The sequence below is a fragment of the Trichogramma pretiosum genome, unplaced genomic scaffold (assembly GCF_000599845.2).
Source record: "Trichogramma pretiosum strain Unisexual culture from Peru unplaced genomic scaffold, Tpre_2.0 scaffold2, whole genome shotgun sequence".
Taxonomy (NCBI): domain Eukaryota; kingdom Metazoa; phylum Arthropoda; class Insecta; order Hymenoptera; family Trichogrammatidae; genus Trichogramma; species Trichogramma pretiosum.
The window spans coordinates 801,563-813,718 of record NW_019641687.1 but is presented as its reverse complement, the minus strand read 5'-3'; the positions used below and the strand labels follow the sequence as shown (position 1 = coordinate 813,718).

The window sequence follows — 12,156 nt, the reverse complement described above, 5'->3', positions numbered from 1 at the left end:
TAATGATAATAATGAGCTCCATATATCAGTGCATCATAGAATATTGGATATGTGTCATATATGATGTGCATAATAAATCTAAGACGTGCGTTAGAGGAGTAATTGCACTGTTCTCTTTAGTCTTTTGTGACGATATAGAGATAGACCGGGCGAGGGCACATTATTTGATGTTCGATATTTATGTATTAATTTCATTTCCATTCATGTATCTTTAAATCCAGGCTAGAGATGAGAGGATGGTTTATTTGCTCGACAAATGGGTGTGTTGATAATTGCAGTAATTATCGAAAGTGACGTTGCATCGGTGAACGTGAAAACGTGAATTTCCACTTAGCTTATGAACACAAAATGACGAAAGATTTAATAAACGATATGATTGCATCGACAGAGCGGACATGCAGCAATCAATCTGCCGTTGGACGTTGAACAAGGGACAATATCCATTAAAAAGTGTAAAGTGGATCGTTGATGTGTAGCAGGTTTAGAAAGAATAAAGACACATGTTATCGACGATGTTTACTTACACGAACGTGTACAACGGGTACTTGAGCGTACAGGTGATTTTCGCCTGCGAATGTAATCGTACGTGTATGAGTTATATTTCACAGATGCGAAGAACGAGCGATTCCCTACATATAAATGTGCGCGCAAATCGCTCGCCGTATAATATAATCGGGGTCGTTACATAAGCGGCTTACACGCACGCACACACACACTCACATATGGCACACACGCACGCACAGCTACTGCGGCTTATAGCACTCGCGCTCGCCTCATTCGACTCACCCTGTGTGCAATAATCCAGCGAGTTGTGCGATCGATGGAGGCCGAAGCACTCGGTCCAGCAGTTCCTGCAGTAGTGCAGCGGCCCGTGTAGCAGCCTCTTGCTGGTCTCGGAGCGGCTGGTGGCGGCCGACGACGAGGACGGGGGCGCCGGCCTGGCCACGCAGCAGCACCGATGAATCCTCGTCCATTTGCGCTCGCAGAGAGAGCGCGATATCTCCTGGCGCACCTCGCCGTTCATGAAGCAGTACAGCACGGCCACGAAGAAACCCTGCGGAGAGCAGACGCATCGGCGATAACCGAGTGTTAATCCTGTATGTATGCCGCTACGTGTATAGCTGCAGGCCGCCACCGCGGGATTATTTCACGCCCATCGAGAGCTGCCTGTGCATTGTATTACACAGCGCGGTATTCAAGTAGTAATGCCGGCGCTCGGTCAGACGTGCCGAGCGATAAACGAGTCGGACACGCTACGATCTACACGTTGCGCGTTATCGCGAGCGTATTGTCTATATAGTAGTAGCTGTGCTTTGTTGCGCGTCGAGCTTGTTTTTTTTACAAACCTGAAAGGACGAGATCAATTGATCGCCAAAGAGCCAAAACAATTCGATTTTCTCGTTGACCCCGACGCTGTACGAGAGCCAGAAAAAGATGGACGAGTGCATGCCGAAGAGCGGCACCAGGACCAGCGTGCTCCTCGCTAATCTCCTGTAATTCGATATTTGTCTTGGTAACTGTCGTCTAGTACTTTTCACCTCGACAACAATGAACGAGAAAAGATTTTTTATGCCGTTGATAAAGCTGCAATACAATAAAATAAATGTTCGCGGCGCTACTCCATCGCATATTGACTTTCTGGTATGGGTACATGCTCGAGAGAGCAATTTTTTGAGCTCAGGCCGATATTCCTTCTTCATATTTCATCGTTTCATCTAGTCATATAGAAGCACGGATATCGCTCTGAACTCTGCATACGAGAACAATAGGATGAGCGTATAAAAAGGTGTACGACATTAAAAACATTGAGCACTCGTTTTCTCTTGCGGTCTCGAGGATTTTTTTATGTATAATATTTTCTTTTTTTAAAAACGTCATGCGCCGCATGCCAAGCTTATAAGATTCAAGAGCGAGCTCAAGCATATGGAACAATAAATTGTGCATCCGCCGACTCACCTATAATCCTTATTGTGCTCCTCGGAAGACGACGGCGCCAGTTTCGATCTCAAAACTCCCACGATTCTTATGAACATGATAAAGTTGGCCTGAAAAATTCATTGAATGCGATTCGTCAAGTTCTCTGATTCTCGAATCGACGACGAGTTAAAAAAAAAGGATATTATATGCGTCTATCGAGCAATGACAACTCACTACTACAGCACAGAGCTCAGCCCAGCGAATGACCTCGAAGCTTATCGTGCCTTTGTGCGTCGACCAGCAATAGTAATCTTCGTAGAGCGCGCGTATCAGCACCCAAACAGCTATGACCGCAGTGGGCAGTCCTGGAAAACAATAAAAAACAAAGACATAGCATCGGTGCTGGCTTCGAAGCTCGTCGCAATAAAGCAACAGCTCGAGCGGTTCGTCGGCAAAAAAGGGAGGGAAAATTGATTACCCCAGCCGAGACAGGCGTAGACGGTGATGCTGGCACTGGAGTCGCTGAACATGGTGCAAAAGAGCAGATTGTGCAGATACAGGCACTCGATGAAGATCCACGAGTAGTTGGCCATTATGCAGTACTCCCAGATGCTGGAGTAGAGCTTGCAGTGCCAGTTGCCCTCGACGGCCTCGACGTTCCAGATGCTCTCGCCGCTCTTGAGTATCATGTTCGAGGTCATGCTCATGCCGGCGATGGCGGGCACGTGGCGCAGCAGCGATGTGATCGCTCGCAGGATGAACGACGTGAACAGGTGCATGTGCAGCCGATTGCGCGGGCAGCGCAGCTTTCTAAAATACGGAATGTTCATATTTACTCTTACTGTCATACTGTAAGAGTAAACATTAACTCTGTTGTGTACAAAACATCGACAGATTTAAGCGTGTTGATTGCTTGTTAAATGCCAATTTTTCAAATTACCCAAAGAGATTCTAGGCTTAATTTACTACACTTGATAAAATGCCATCATTTATTCCAAAAATCTTGAGAGGAAACTTATTAGTTGGGTTAAAAAGTTTTGTGAGTGAAATATGCTCGAAGCGCGATGAAAAACCAAAAATTTTGCAATTCAAATTAAAGTCGTAAAACACATAGAGCAGAAGGATGTGAGTTAGCTGAGAATTTACACTTATACTCACTTGAAATTGTGAAGGAGGCAATAGGCAACGATAAGCGTCAAGAGCGACACTGTGTATCCAGTCACAGATATGTACTGCAATGCCGGCAAAAACTTCAAATGAGCCTGTGGATGAGATGAAAGGCTCTTTTAATAATAAACATCGATATTATAAGCCCGACAATTTATTTTCGATATTTCAATCGAGCTTTAATATTGGCCAAATTTAATTTAAAATAATAAGGCGATTCGTAATTATCTATTGGCTATGAGCAAGCGTTAGCCGAAACCATAATATCTCTCGGAAAGATTCAATATTTGCTCTCGCTACATTGGCTTATTATGAGATTTCATTAAACGTTACATGTGTGCGTACGCATGAGTAATAGCGCAGCGAAAGCCACCCATACAGGGCAAAACGTCGATTACGTAAAGTCAATAATTGATATTACTGGTGTTCGCTTTCTCCTCTCATATCAAGGAGTAAGGGTTCTCGAAAAATAATCAAGCGCGCAAAAGAATGTAATATTTTTTTAAGGACGATCCTCTCGTTACGAACAATCGATCTCGGTCGAGGGGCTTGTACGTGTCGCTGTACGTGACACGTTTTTGTTCATTAAATTCTCGAATTGCTTGGCTTGGAGTCGAAAATGAAAAATAGAAAATGGCACTGCGCAAGAATGGATTCAAGTGCGATACGACACACCTCGCGATCGAAAACAATAGCCCGAGCTGTGCGCGCGTGTCTCGCATCGGAGCTTTCAAAAAGGATTTTTATTTAGAGCCAAGTTCTCGTGTATCTTGTAATGAAAACGCGCAAATGACGAACTGCGACCGACGCGAAAAATAAAACCAATGGGAAATCATTTGCAGTGGATATAGCACCTCTCGATGCAGCAGTTTTTCCAAATGAACATCGAAAATTCGACGTAATTGGACACAACACTCGACGCAGTTACAAAAGGCGAGCTCCTGTGCATTTATTATACTGCTTGAAATTCGATCGAACGCGAGAATCGTGCAAACACGTGCGCGCATCGGTTCTTTACATCTTGCAGGCTCGCTCGTGCGATTATTAAATTACCCCGCGTCGGCCCTGCAGCACATGACAACAATTTGCAAAGCTTGATACGAAGAATGCGCGTGTTTGCGCGTGTACGTATGCAGCGTTTGCGAGCCGTAATTTTACGGAGCCATTGAGATTAAAATCGCAGCTCGGCTAGCGCCGCTGTGATCTCTCATGACTCTGCGGGAAATTTGTAAACCTTGGCATAAGCACGTTTCTCGCTGCGTCCGCGGCTTCCGGGGGAAAGGCAGAAAAAACTTTTTATTTACGCGTTCGCCCAGAGAATCAGAAAACTTATCGCGTATATTTTTCTTTCTTTGCCCCCTAACCCCCTGCCTCGGGAACAAAGAACGTGCTTACACGCAGTAATGTACATATATACAAAAGTTTCGTTGGAACTTTTTAAGCGCGTCGTAAGTGCCGCGCTGCTTTTAAAAGGGTTTTTTCGCTTTAAATTAAGTGGGCTCAATTTATAGACACGTTTTAATTGTCGTGTTGTCGAGCTCGCGCTTGCGCGGGTTTAACATTGTTACGAGTATCGAGCTTCCGATTCTTATTGCCGGAGAGTGCTGCACTGTAATAAATAAAAAAAAGGGGAAAAAAAAGGAAATGCACATCGTTAACTGCATTCGAGCCGCAAATTGACTGTACACCGTTGTACGCGAGTGTGTGTGTGTGTGTACGCGGATCGAAAAGCTTTTGGCCCAGGCGGCACTAATTCGTTGCCTCTCTCTCTTGCTATCGAGGCTTGAACATTTTTGGCCTCAGCTCACTCGCAGGCAATTTCCGATAGTCAAACAAGCTCGTATATATGTGCACTATATGGTGGCATTGCTCTGTCTTTGCGAACTGCTCCGAGCGCATACGCGTTTTCTCGTATCGATTTTAAATTAGCTTCCCACTGAGTCGCTGTGCACATAATGTAGCGGAGGCTCGAAATTCGAAAAATATGGCTGAGAAGCGGATAAGCATAATGCGAGCTCGGGATAACTAATGCTACGACGCCCAGCAGTGGATTTATGCACTCGAAATAAGGCGAGCGTCGAAATAAGCTCGCTCGAAATTAGAAATAGTCGCGATTGAAAAGTTATTTTACAAATAGGCACGAGCAGCTCGAGACAGCTCAATGTTGCTATAAACATTTGCTATTTGTACAGCCGAGCAAGTGTCGCGCGGATAGCCGATTAATTATACATGCTGCGTTACGAGACAAGGACATTAAATCGAGCGCGCTACGTAAGTAGTGTGGATTTTGCGGCGTGGCTTTTCATACTCGCCGTACGACGCAAAGTTATATGGATTTAATCGCGCGCACACACACATATGCTCGGGTTGAGCAAACGAAAGGATTAATTGGCAAGTTGAGAGGAATAGGGGTTGGTGCAGCCGAGTGTAGAGGCACTAATGCGCTGGCGGCCCGCAGCCGAGTTCAGTAGCCTACATAAGGTAGGTTATAGGTATATATAGTGGCGCGTGCATAACATTACGTGTATGTAGTTTGGCGCGCGACCTCGAGCACTCGGAGCTCCGCTGCTATGTGCTATATGATATACGACTCGGTGGTGTACCCCCGCACGCAGGTGACAGGCTCGTGTGTAAGAACCCAAGCTCTTGGCGTGCATCTATATGCGCGCGGCTCTACATTACGCCGCATTATTATTATCCAGCCGCCGACTTTGCACAATATACGAGTGCACTGCCAAGTTTCGGATTGTCTTTTGATTAGTAAGAAGTATACATATTGCCGCATTATATAAGTGCATTATGCTCGTGCAGCATCCGACTAAATTTATATGTTTAACGCGACCGTATACCGATGACGCTCTGCACTCCTCGCGTCTTGCGCCACATGTATAATGCGCGCGGCATTGTTCTCTCTCTCTCTCGAGTTTCGGCTATTCTCTGCCGCCGTCTGCGCTCGCGTGTAGCACATACGTATACGCATCGCGAGCATTAAGCATGCCTCCGTGCAATATTATATGCATTGCAGTTTGCGCAGTGCGCGAATTGCACGCGTGACAAGACCGGCTGAGCCCGAGAGTACGTTATACAAACCGACTTGACTTATAATGTATTATTATAACAGTCGGTGACGTTCGCGAGCCCTGGCCTGTACTATGATATTTATATATATAAAGGACGGCAGTAGCTTAAACGACTCGCACGACCTGCACCGTCGCCTAGTCCTAGAAATATAAGCTGACCTAATAAGTGCTCTACGGATCTCTTGAATGAGCCCCTCAGGGTCAACTCTCGCTTGTTCTCGCCGCGTATAGTATATATAGATACACAGGTCGCGCCATGTACCTATAGGTATATATGCCTTAGCTCTACTGGCCTGCGGCCAATTTATCTGCGACATGGAAATGCTGGTAAATTAGGTGCGTATACCGCATATATACGTATAGTCGAGTCGATAATTGAACTTACGTCGGAGAAATTGCCAGTGCCGCTGTCGGCGTTCATATCGACGACCACCGTCACCAGAGACTGATTGTAACATCGGCTGTAGTCGCTCCAGGTACTGTTGGTCTTGCTGTTGAAGTACCACTCGCCCGACGACGTGCACTGCTTCGTCGCGTTGTCCTGCAATCATCGACCGATAAACGTCAAAATTATCTCCATCGAGACACTATTTATTGCAAAATTTCTCTAAAAATATTTGCGTGGGTGCGCTGTCCTTTACACGCTCGACTCAATTACTCAAAATGAAATACCGCGTACCGTTATTCTTTGCTCGATACCACGTAAAAATGCAGTTTCGCAGCTACAACATTTTTTCCGTCGGTATTAGCCTATGAGAGAAGCGCGGCCTACTCGCATTCTCATCGTGTCGTAGCTGCACATAGAACTTGATATCTTGCGATATTGGAGAGGGGATCTGTAGTAAGAGAGAGACACAGCGAGGGAGAAAAAGCTCGCACCGCACGGCAGTCCCTATCGTGTAAACAACGCTTACTCGTCTCTCCAACATTTTTCCCGGCACTTTAAAAATAAAATTTTCTCTGCGAGCTCGTTACTTTTTTCCTCTCGCTCTCTCTTTTTCGATCCCGAGCTCTCTACCCACGTCCGCTGCTCGCGTGCAGCACTGCAGGCTTGGCTGCGCAGCGCCGGCACACGCGCACGTATTGTCTCGGTCTGCAGCAACACGGAGGCAACGCGTAGCACCCGACGCGATGATGGAGTGCAGCGCAGAGCGACGGCTACTTACTCCTTAGCCAGTAGATCATGCTTCTTTCGACTTAATTACCTAAGCGTGAGAGAGAAAAAAAGGACAGGCGCGGAGAAGATAAAATATATATACGAGCCGTGCGGGCGGCAAGAAGTTAATAAGTATCGCGCCAGCTCGGTGCGGCGAGAGGAAAAGACCTCGGGGACTCGAGCGCGTGCGAGCGACAATTCCCCGGATATTCCAAATGCCCCTATAGAAGAGAGCACGAGAGAGACGAGCTGCGTTTTTACATTTACATATATTGCGCTATACAAACGTTGGCCCTTTGCATATCTTATGTCTGCGCGGCGGCTTACATAGATAAAATTTATAATACATGTGAGGTATGATAATGAAAAAAGTCGACGAACCCTTAAATCGAATCCCGCGATGTACGTTGGACAGGACTGTACGGCCAACTCGCCGGGTGGCGTCGACGGCCAGCACAGGATTCCGTCCCAAGTTGTCGGGCACCAGCCTGGAAAATTTCAATTTCTTTTATCAACTTTGTCGAGGACATAATGTAATATAGAGTCACAAAAATCCCGACTGTATTATCATAATATTTTTTCAAGGTCAATCAAATCCCGGGGCCTTCTTGACTCACCGTTATAAATGGTTATTGGCTGGCTTCCTTTCTCATTGAAATATTTTTCATACGCTCTACATTTATATTTTATTTTATTAAATTTTAAATGAAAAAATAATTCGTCCCAGATGAGAAAAAATTTTTCTCAAACTTTTCGCCCGTTAAAACGCAATCGCAATTGCTGAATTCAAGAGTATTCATCTCTTTTCACCTGCAAACGAATTGATATTCTTCCTCTGGACTTCAAATTACACGAAAAAAAAACCATCTTACAAATTATGTTGTAAAACTAATTTTTTGCTAACAAGTTAAAAGTTATCTTGATTCAGGAGCGGATGAGAGATTACGATTGCAATTTCTATCGCGCTATATTGTTTTTTGTAAAGAAAAGGTGAGTATGTTTTTGCGCAATTTTTCTTTTTAATGTCGTCAGTGATAGAAGTAAATAAAATAGAGCAGAAAAATTTCTCCAGATTACGATGAGTTTTTTATGTACGACCTAACAGCTGTATAAAAAAACTAGCTCTCTTAAAATAGCATTTTGATTCGTTCGATATATTTTTCTCGCTATTTTTACCACGCTATTTTCTGCTATTCGACGCTTATGGAAAACGTTTTATTTGCCAGCGTTTGGTTTAGAAATTTCGCACTCGGGTTCAAAAAGAGCATGTCGCGAAAATATATTGCAAGAAAAAACGGTTTCCCTCGAAGCGTAGAATAGCGAGCTCGGCTTTCCTAAAAAAAATAATCTCATCAGCAATTTTTGCACATTCTTTACTTCTGCTTGTACTAGAGCTATAAGTATTTTTTCATTACATCTTCGAGGTGGAATTTTTCGAAGGCGACGTGATTCATGAGCAAAAAAAAACGATTGATTTCGATTCGATGTTGTTGGCGAAAGGAGATTCAAGGAAGCAAAGCAGAAATGCTGGAGCAAAGATGGAAAATACGTCGGATCTGACTTAACGCCGGAGAGAGAGAGAGAGAAAGAGAGAGAGTTTGAAAAATTTCTTCATCGAGCAAAATAAAAAGTAATTTGAATCCCAGGAAATTGCGCATCATGAGCAGCACGCGACACAGCACAAGTTGGCAGTGTACAGTGCAGCCGACTTTATTATCTAGCGAAGCTGTACACGATGACGTTAAGTTGGAGGCGCGGGAGAAAAACGGGAGGCCGTTGCGCACGGCCGAATGAAATCTTGGACGCTTAGCTCGCTGTCGTAATAAACGCTCTTCGCGGTACAGATATCTATAAAGTCGGTGTCGAGTGTCGTCGCGCAAGCCGCACCACGAGGCAATAACGACAGATGCACATCTGTTCGCAGTTGCTCGCGCTTTACAAGGCTTTCTACGACCGCAAGAGGGAGAGATAAGAGCTCGAGATACGGCCGGGGTGCAGCAAGCCGTGCTATATACGTCCGTCCGCTGGTGCTCGCGCGCCCGCGCCCTACCGAGTCGCTCGGAGCGCTTATGCATCTTGCATATATATTGATTTATGCGTACATTATACGCGAGCCGAGCCAGATAAGCGACTCCTTTTCATTGCGGCTCTGAGCTGACAGCTCTGTAAGACGTTATTTTTGTACGCTATTTTCGTACGCATCCTGCGAGCTTATTTGGCTCTCGGCGCCAAAGTTTCTCCTCCTGCTTGAATAAAATATCATTTTTCCGCGGCGACTCCAGGCGGCCTTTTCCTCTTTTTTCTTTATCGAAATATGTATATTTAATAGAGATAGACTCGAGCGCGTGCGCGCGTCAAAACGGAGCCAAATCGAGGTTCTGTGATCCTATACTCGTGTTATAACAAGTCGGAAAAACTGTGCCACGACGACAACGGCGGCAGCTGTCACATCTAAATTGAATAATTTAATAAGACAAGCTTAGTTAATCATTACTTTTATTGAATCGATTTAACAAGAAAGGCAGCATAAGCAGGAGCTGCGACGCGATTCGCTCCTTTTATTAGTCGCGCGCGCTAGGCGCTGCGAACTGTCATCTACGCGCGAGGAATATGCAAATTTCCAAAAGCTGTCGGCTTACTCCGAGCGGGGCTCATTGATGTTTGCTCTGTAAGTTAGCTGCACAATTTATACGATGCTCGCAGCTGCATCGGAGCGCGTCTGTTACATGTCGCGATCCTGCGAGTACACTTAGTCGTTGCGATACTTCTCGGAGCGTGACTGCTTTCGAGGGTTTCCATATACTATCCTCGGTTTGAAACGTGCAAAGCAATTGTTTCCCTTTTCAATTGCAATTACCATGGAATTCGACTGTATTACATAATGCATGAGCTTTATAAAATTACGAATTGCTCACGACTCCGTAAAATTAAATGACGCTAAAAAACGTGAGGTTTTCATATGACGTGAGGTTATCATACAATCTGCGGGGTCAACGTTTTTTCGTCTAATTTTTGGTAATTAATGCGGTAAAAATCTTGATCTGATTTATTGCATCGTATCTCCGATCTGTTTGACACGCATGCGGTTACATGTTGCATCGACGATGTTCTTACCCAAGTACGTTTTACAATTATAAGTTCAGAGGCTATTTTCTCAAAATCTTTCCTTTTTAAAAAATCAAGTGAAGTCAATTAATTTTAGTTCTGATTGGTCGTCGCATTTGACATTTGCGCATTGAGAGAAAAATGAAGGATAAATTTTGAAATATAATTCATGAAAAAAGCCTGAGGCTAGGGCTAGGGCTAGCTGAGGTAGATAAACCTTTTAAAGTCATCATCGCGCTGCCTCGAAGATTGGAAAGTAAGACAATGCTGCCCGGGATGAGCTATCGACTGCTAGTACCTTATAAATAAGGAAAATCATAAAAAAGAAGGGTCAGACCCGGTTGCTACCTTGGTTCTGGGTCTGATGCAGTCCTCTTCAATCCTCGTTAAAAGGTAAATACAATTGAATTAAAAGCGCTTATACAGCGCAGTACATCGGTCTATAGTAATCTCTTACGTGGAATAGCCCTTGCCTGTTGACACAAGCCTCGCGCAAAGTATGAGCTTGTGAAAAAACGCCACATCCGATATTTGAGATTAATAAATCAGAAATATATATATTTTCTCGTCTTTTTAGTTTTCGATATTTTTGATTGACTTTTATCTCATTATTTTGTAGCTTTCAATAAAATTGAATAATTTAATTGACAGCTTTAACTTCAATCATTATGATAAGTTATGCACGACGATGTATGCAATATACGAATTATTGCGATTTTATTTTTGTAAATACAACATTTTATGATGAGACTATAACAATTCTCATTGGCGATTCGACTTTATAAAGTATGAATTTTCATTTAAATTCTAGTGAACGATTATATTCAATAAGGGAAAACAGATTTTTTTCCAACTTTCATGACGAGTTCAGTTAGAAAGTACTTAGTTCAATGGTGTAAGTAATTCTTTTCCTAAGGGTCCAAACTTTTAAATATCTACATTTCGAAACTTTTCATGTTGTAAATTAATCTTATCATGCAACTCAGCTTTTCCCTTGCATAAAAAGGTCATGGATTTAATAAATAGAAAAAAATTTATTTCACTGATGATTCTATTTTAATTTTGAAAAATGTTATAAAAAATTAAACATACCATCTAGTGTACTGGAGCCATTTTTGCAAATCTGTGCTTGTGCCAGCAGCATTTTTGCCTGCATTTCCTCACTTTTGTAATTAATATCCTCCTGGAAATAAATGAAAAACAAAATTACAGAACATATATTTAAAGTGACTTATACGGAAGATTATTGTTTGCATTCGCATAAGACGGGGCAAATATTTATGGCTACGTATTGCGTATTGTTCGCGTAGCTCGGAAAAAAGGCGCGACTTGCGAGACTTTTTCTCCCCATAATTTAGTGCAAATTAAAGCACACAAACATGTAAGGGATGTTCTTTCTGGATATATGAGCAGTGGGGGTCATGAGAGTCTCGCGCACGGATTATACGCTTACACGAGAAATGGGTTCTTCTTCACCCATGCGAAATATGTACAAAAAGTACACGAGAAGTTCTAATTATTTTGGATCTAGTTCAAGTTTCTAAATTGTACGTATCAATTCAAGAGTTTTTACAAAAAAGGCGAGCTATGTACTAAATGAGAAAATTTTTTATATTTGTTCATACGTGCGAAATCCCATCAATTTTATGATTATTAATTCACTCAATGTCCCAATGTTTTTCGAATTTATTTCGTTCGTGTAAAACTTGAGTAATCTTGCATCCATATTCA

General features: G+C 43.3%; 1 protein-coding gene across 4 annotated transcripts in view; it reads right to left on the bottom strand.

The window, feature by feature from the left end:
- The window catches only part of LOC106655203 (vasoactive intestinal polypeptide receptor 1-like), a 41,191-nt gene that overhangs the window by 2,680 nt on the left and 26,355 nt on the right, over positions 1-12,156 (bottom strand). Inside the window, exons 2-10 of one of the 4 annotated variants that reach the window (XM_014375464.2) lie at positions 11,518-11,608; positions 7,702-7,808; positions 6,550-6,705; positions 3,076-3,179; positions 2,396-2,727; positions 2,152-2,282; positions 1,957-2,045; positions 1,347-1,584; positions 787-1,054 (exon numbers count right to left, since the gene is read on the bottom strand). In XM_014375464.2, the coding sequence (XP_014230950.1) occupies positions 787-1,054; positions 1,347-1,584; positions 1,957-2,045; positions 2,152-2,282; positions 2,396-2,727; positions 3,076-3,179; positions 6,550-6,705; positions 7,702-7,808; positions 11,518-11,608 (1,516 nt within the window). Of the gene's footprint in view, positions 1-786; positions 1,055-1,346; positions 1,585-1,956; positions 2,046-2,151; positions 2,283-2,395; positions 2,728-3,075; positions 3,180-6,549; positions 6,706-7,701; positions 7,809-11,517; positions 11,609-12,156 lie in introns of those variants that run through there. The other 3 variants (XM_014375465.2, XM_023461420.1, XM_023461421.1) reach the window with 3 other exon arrangements.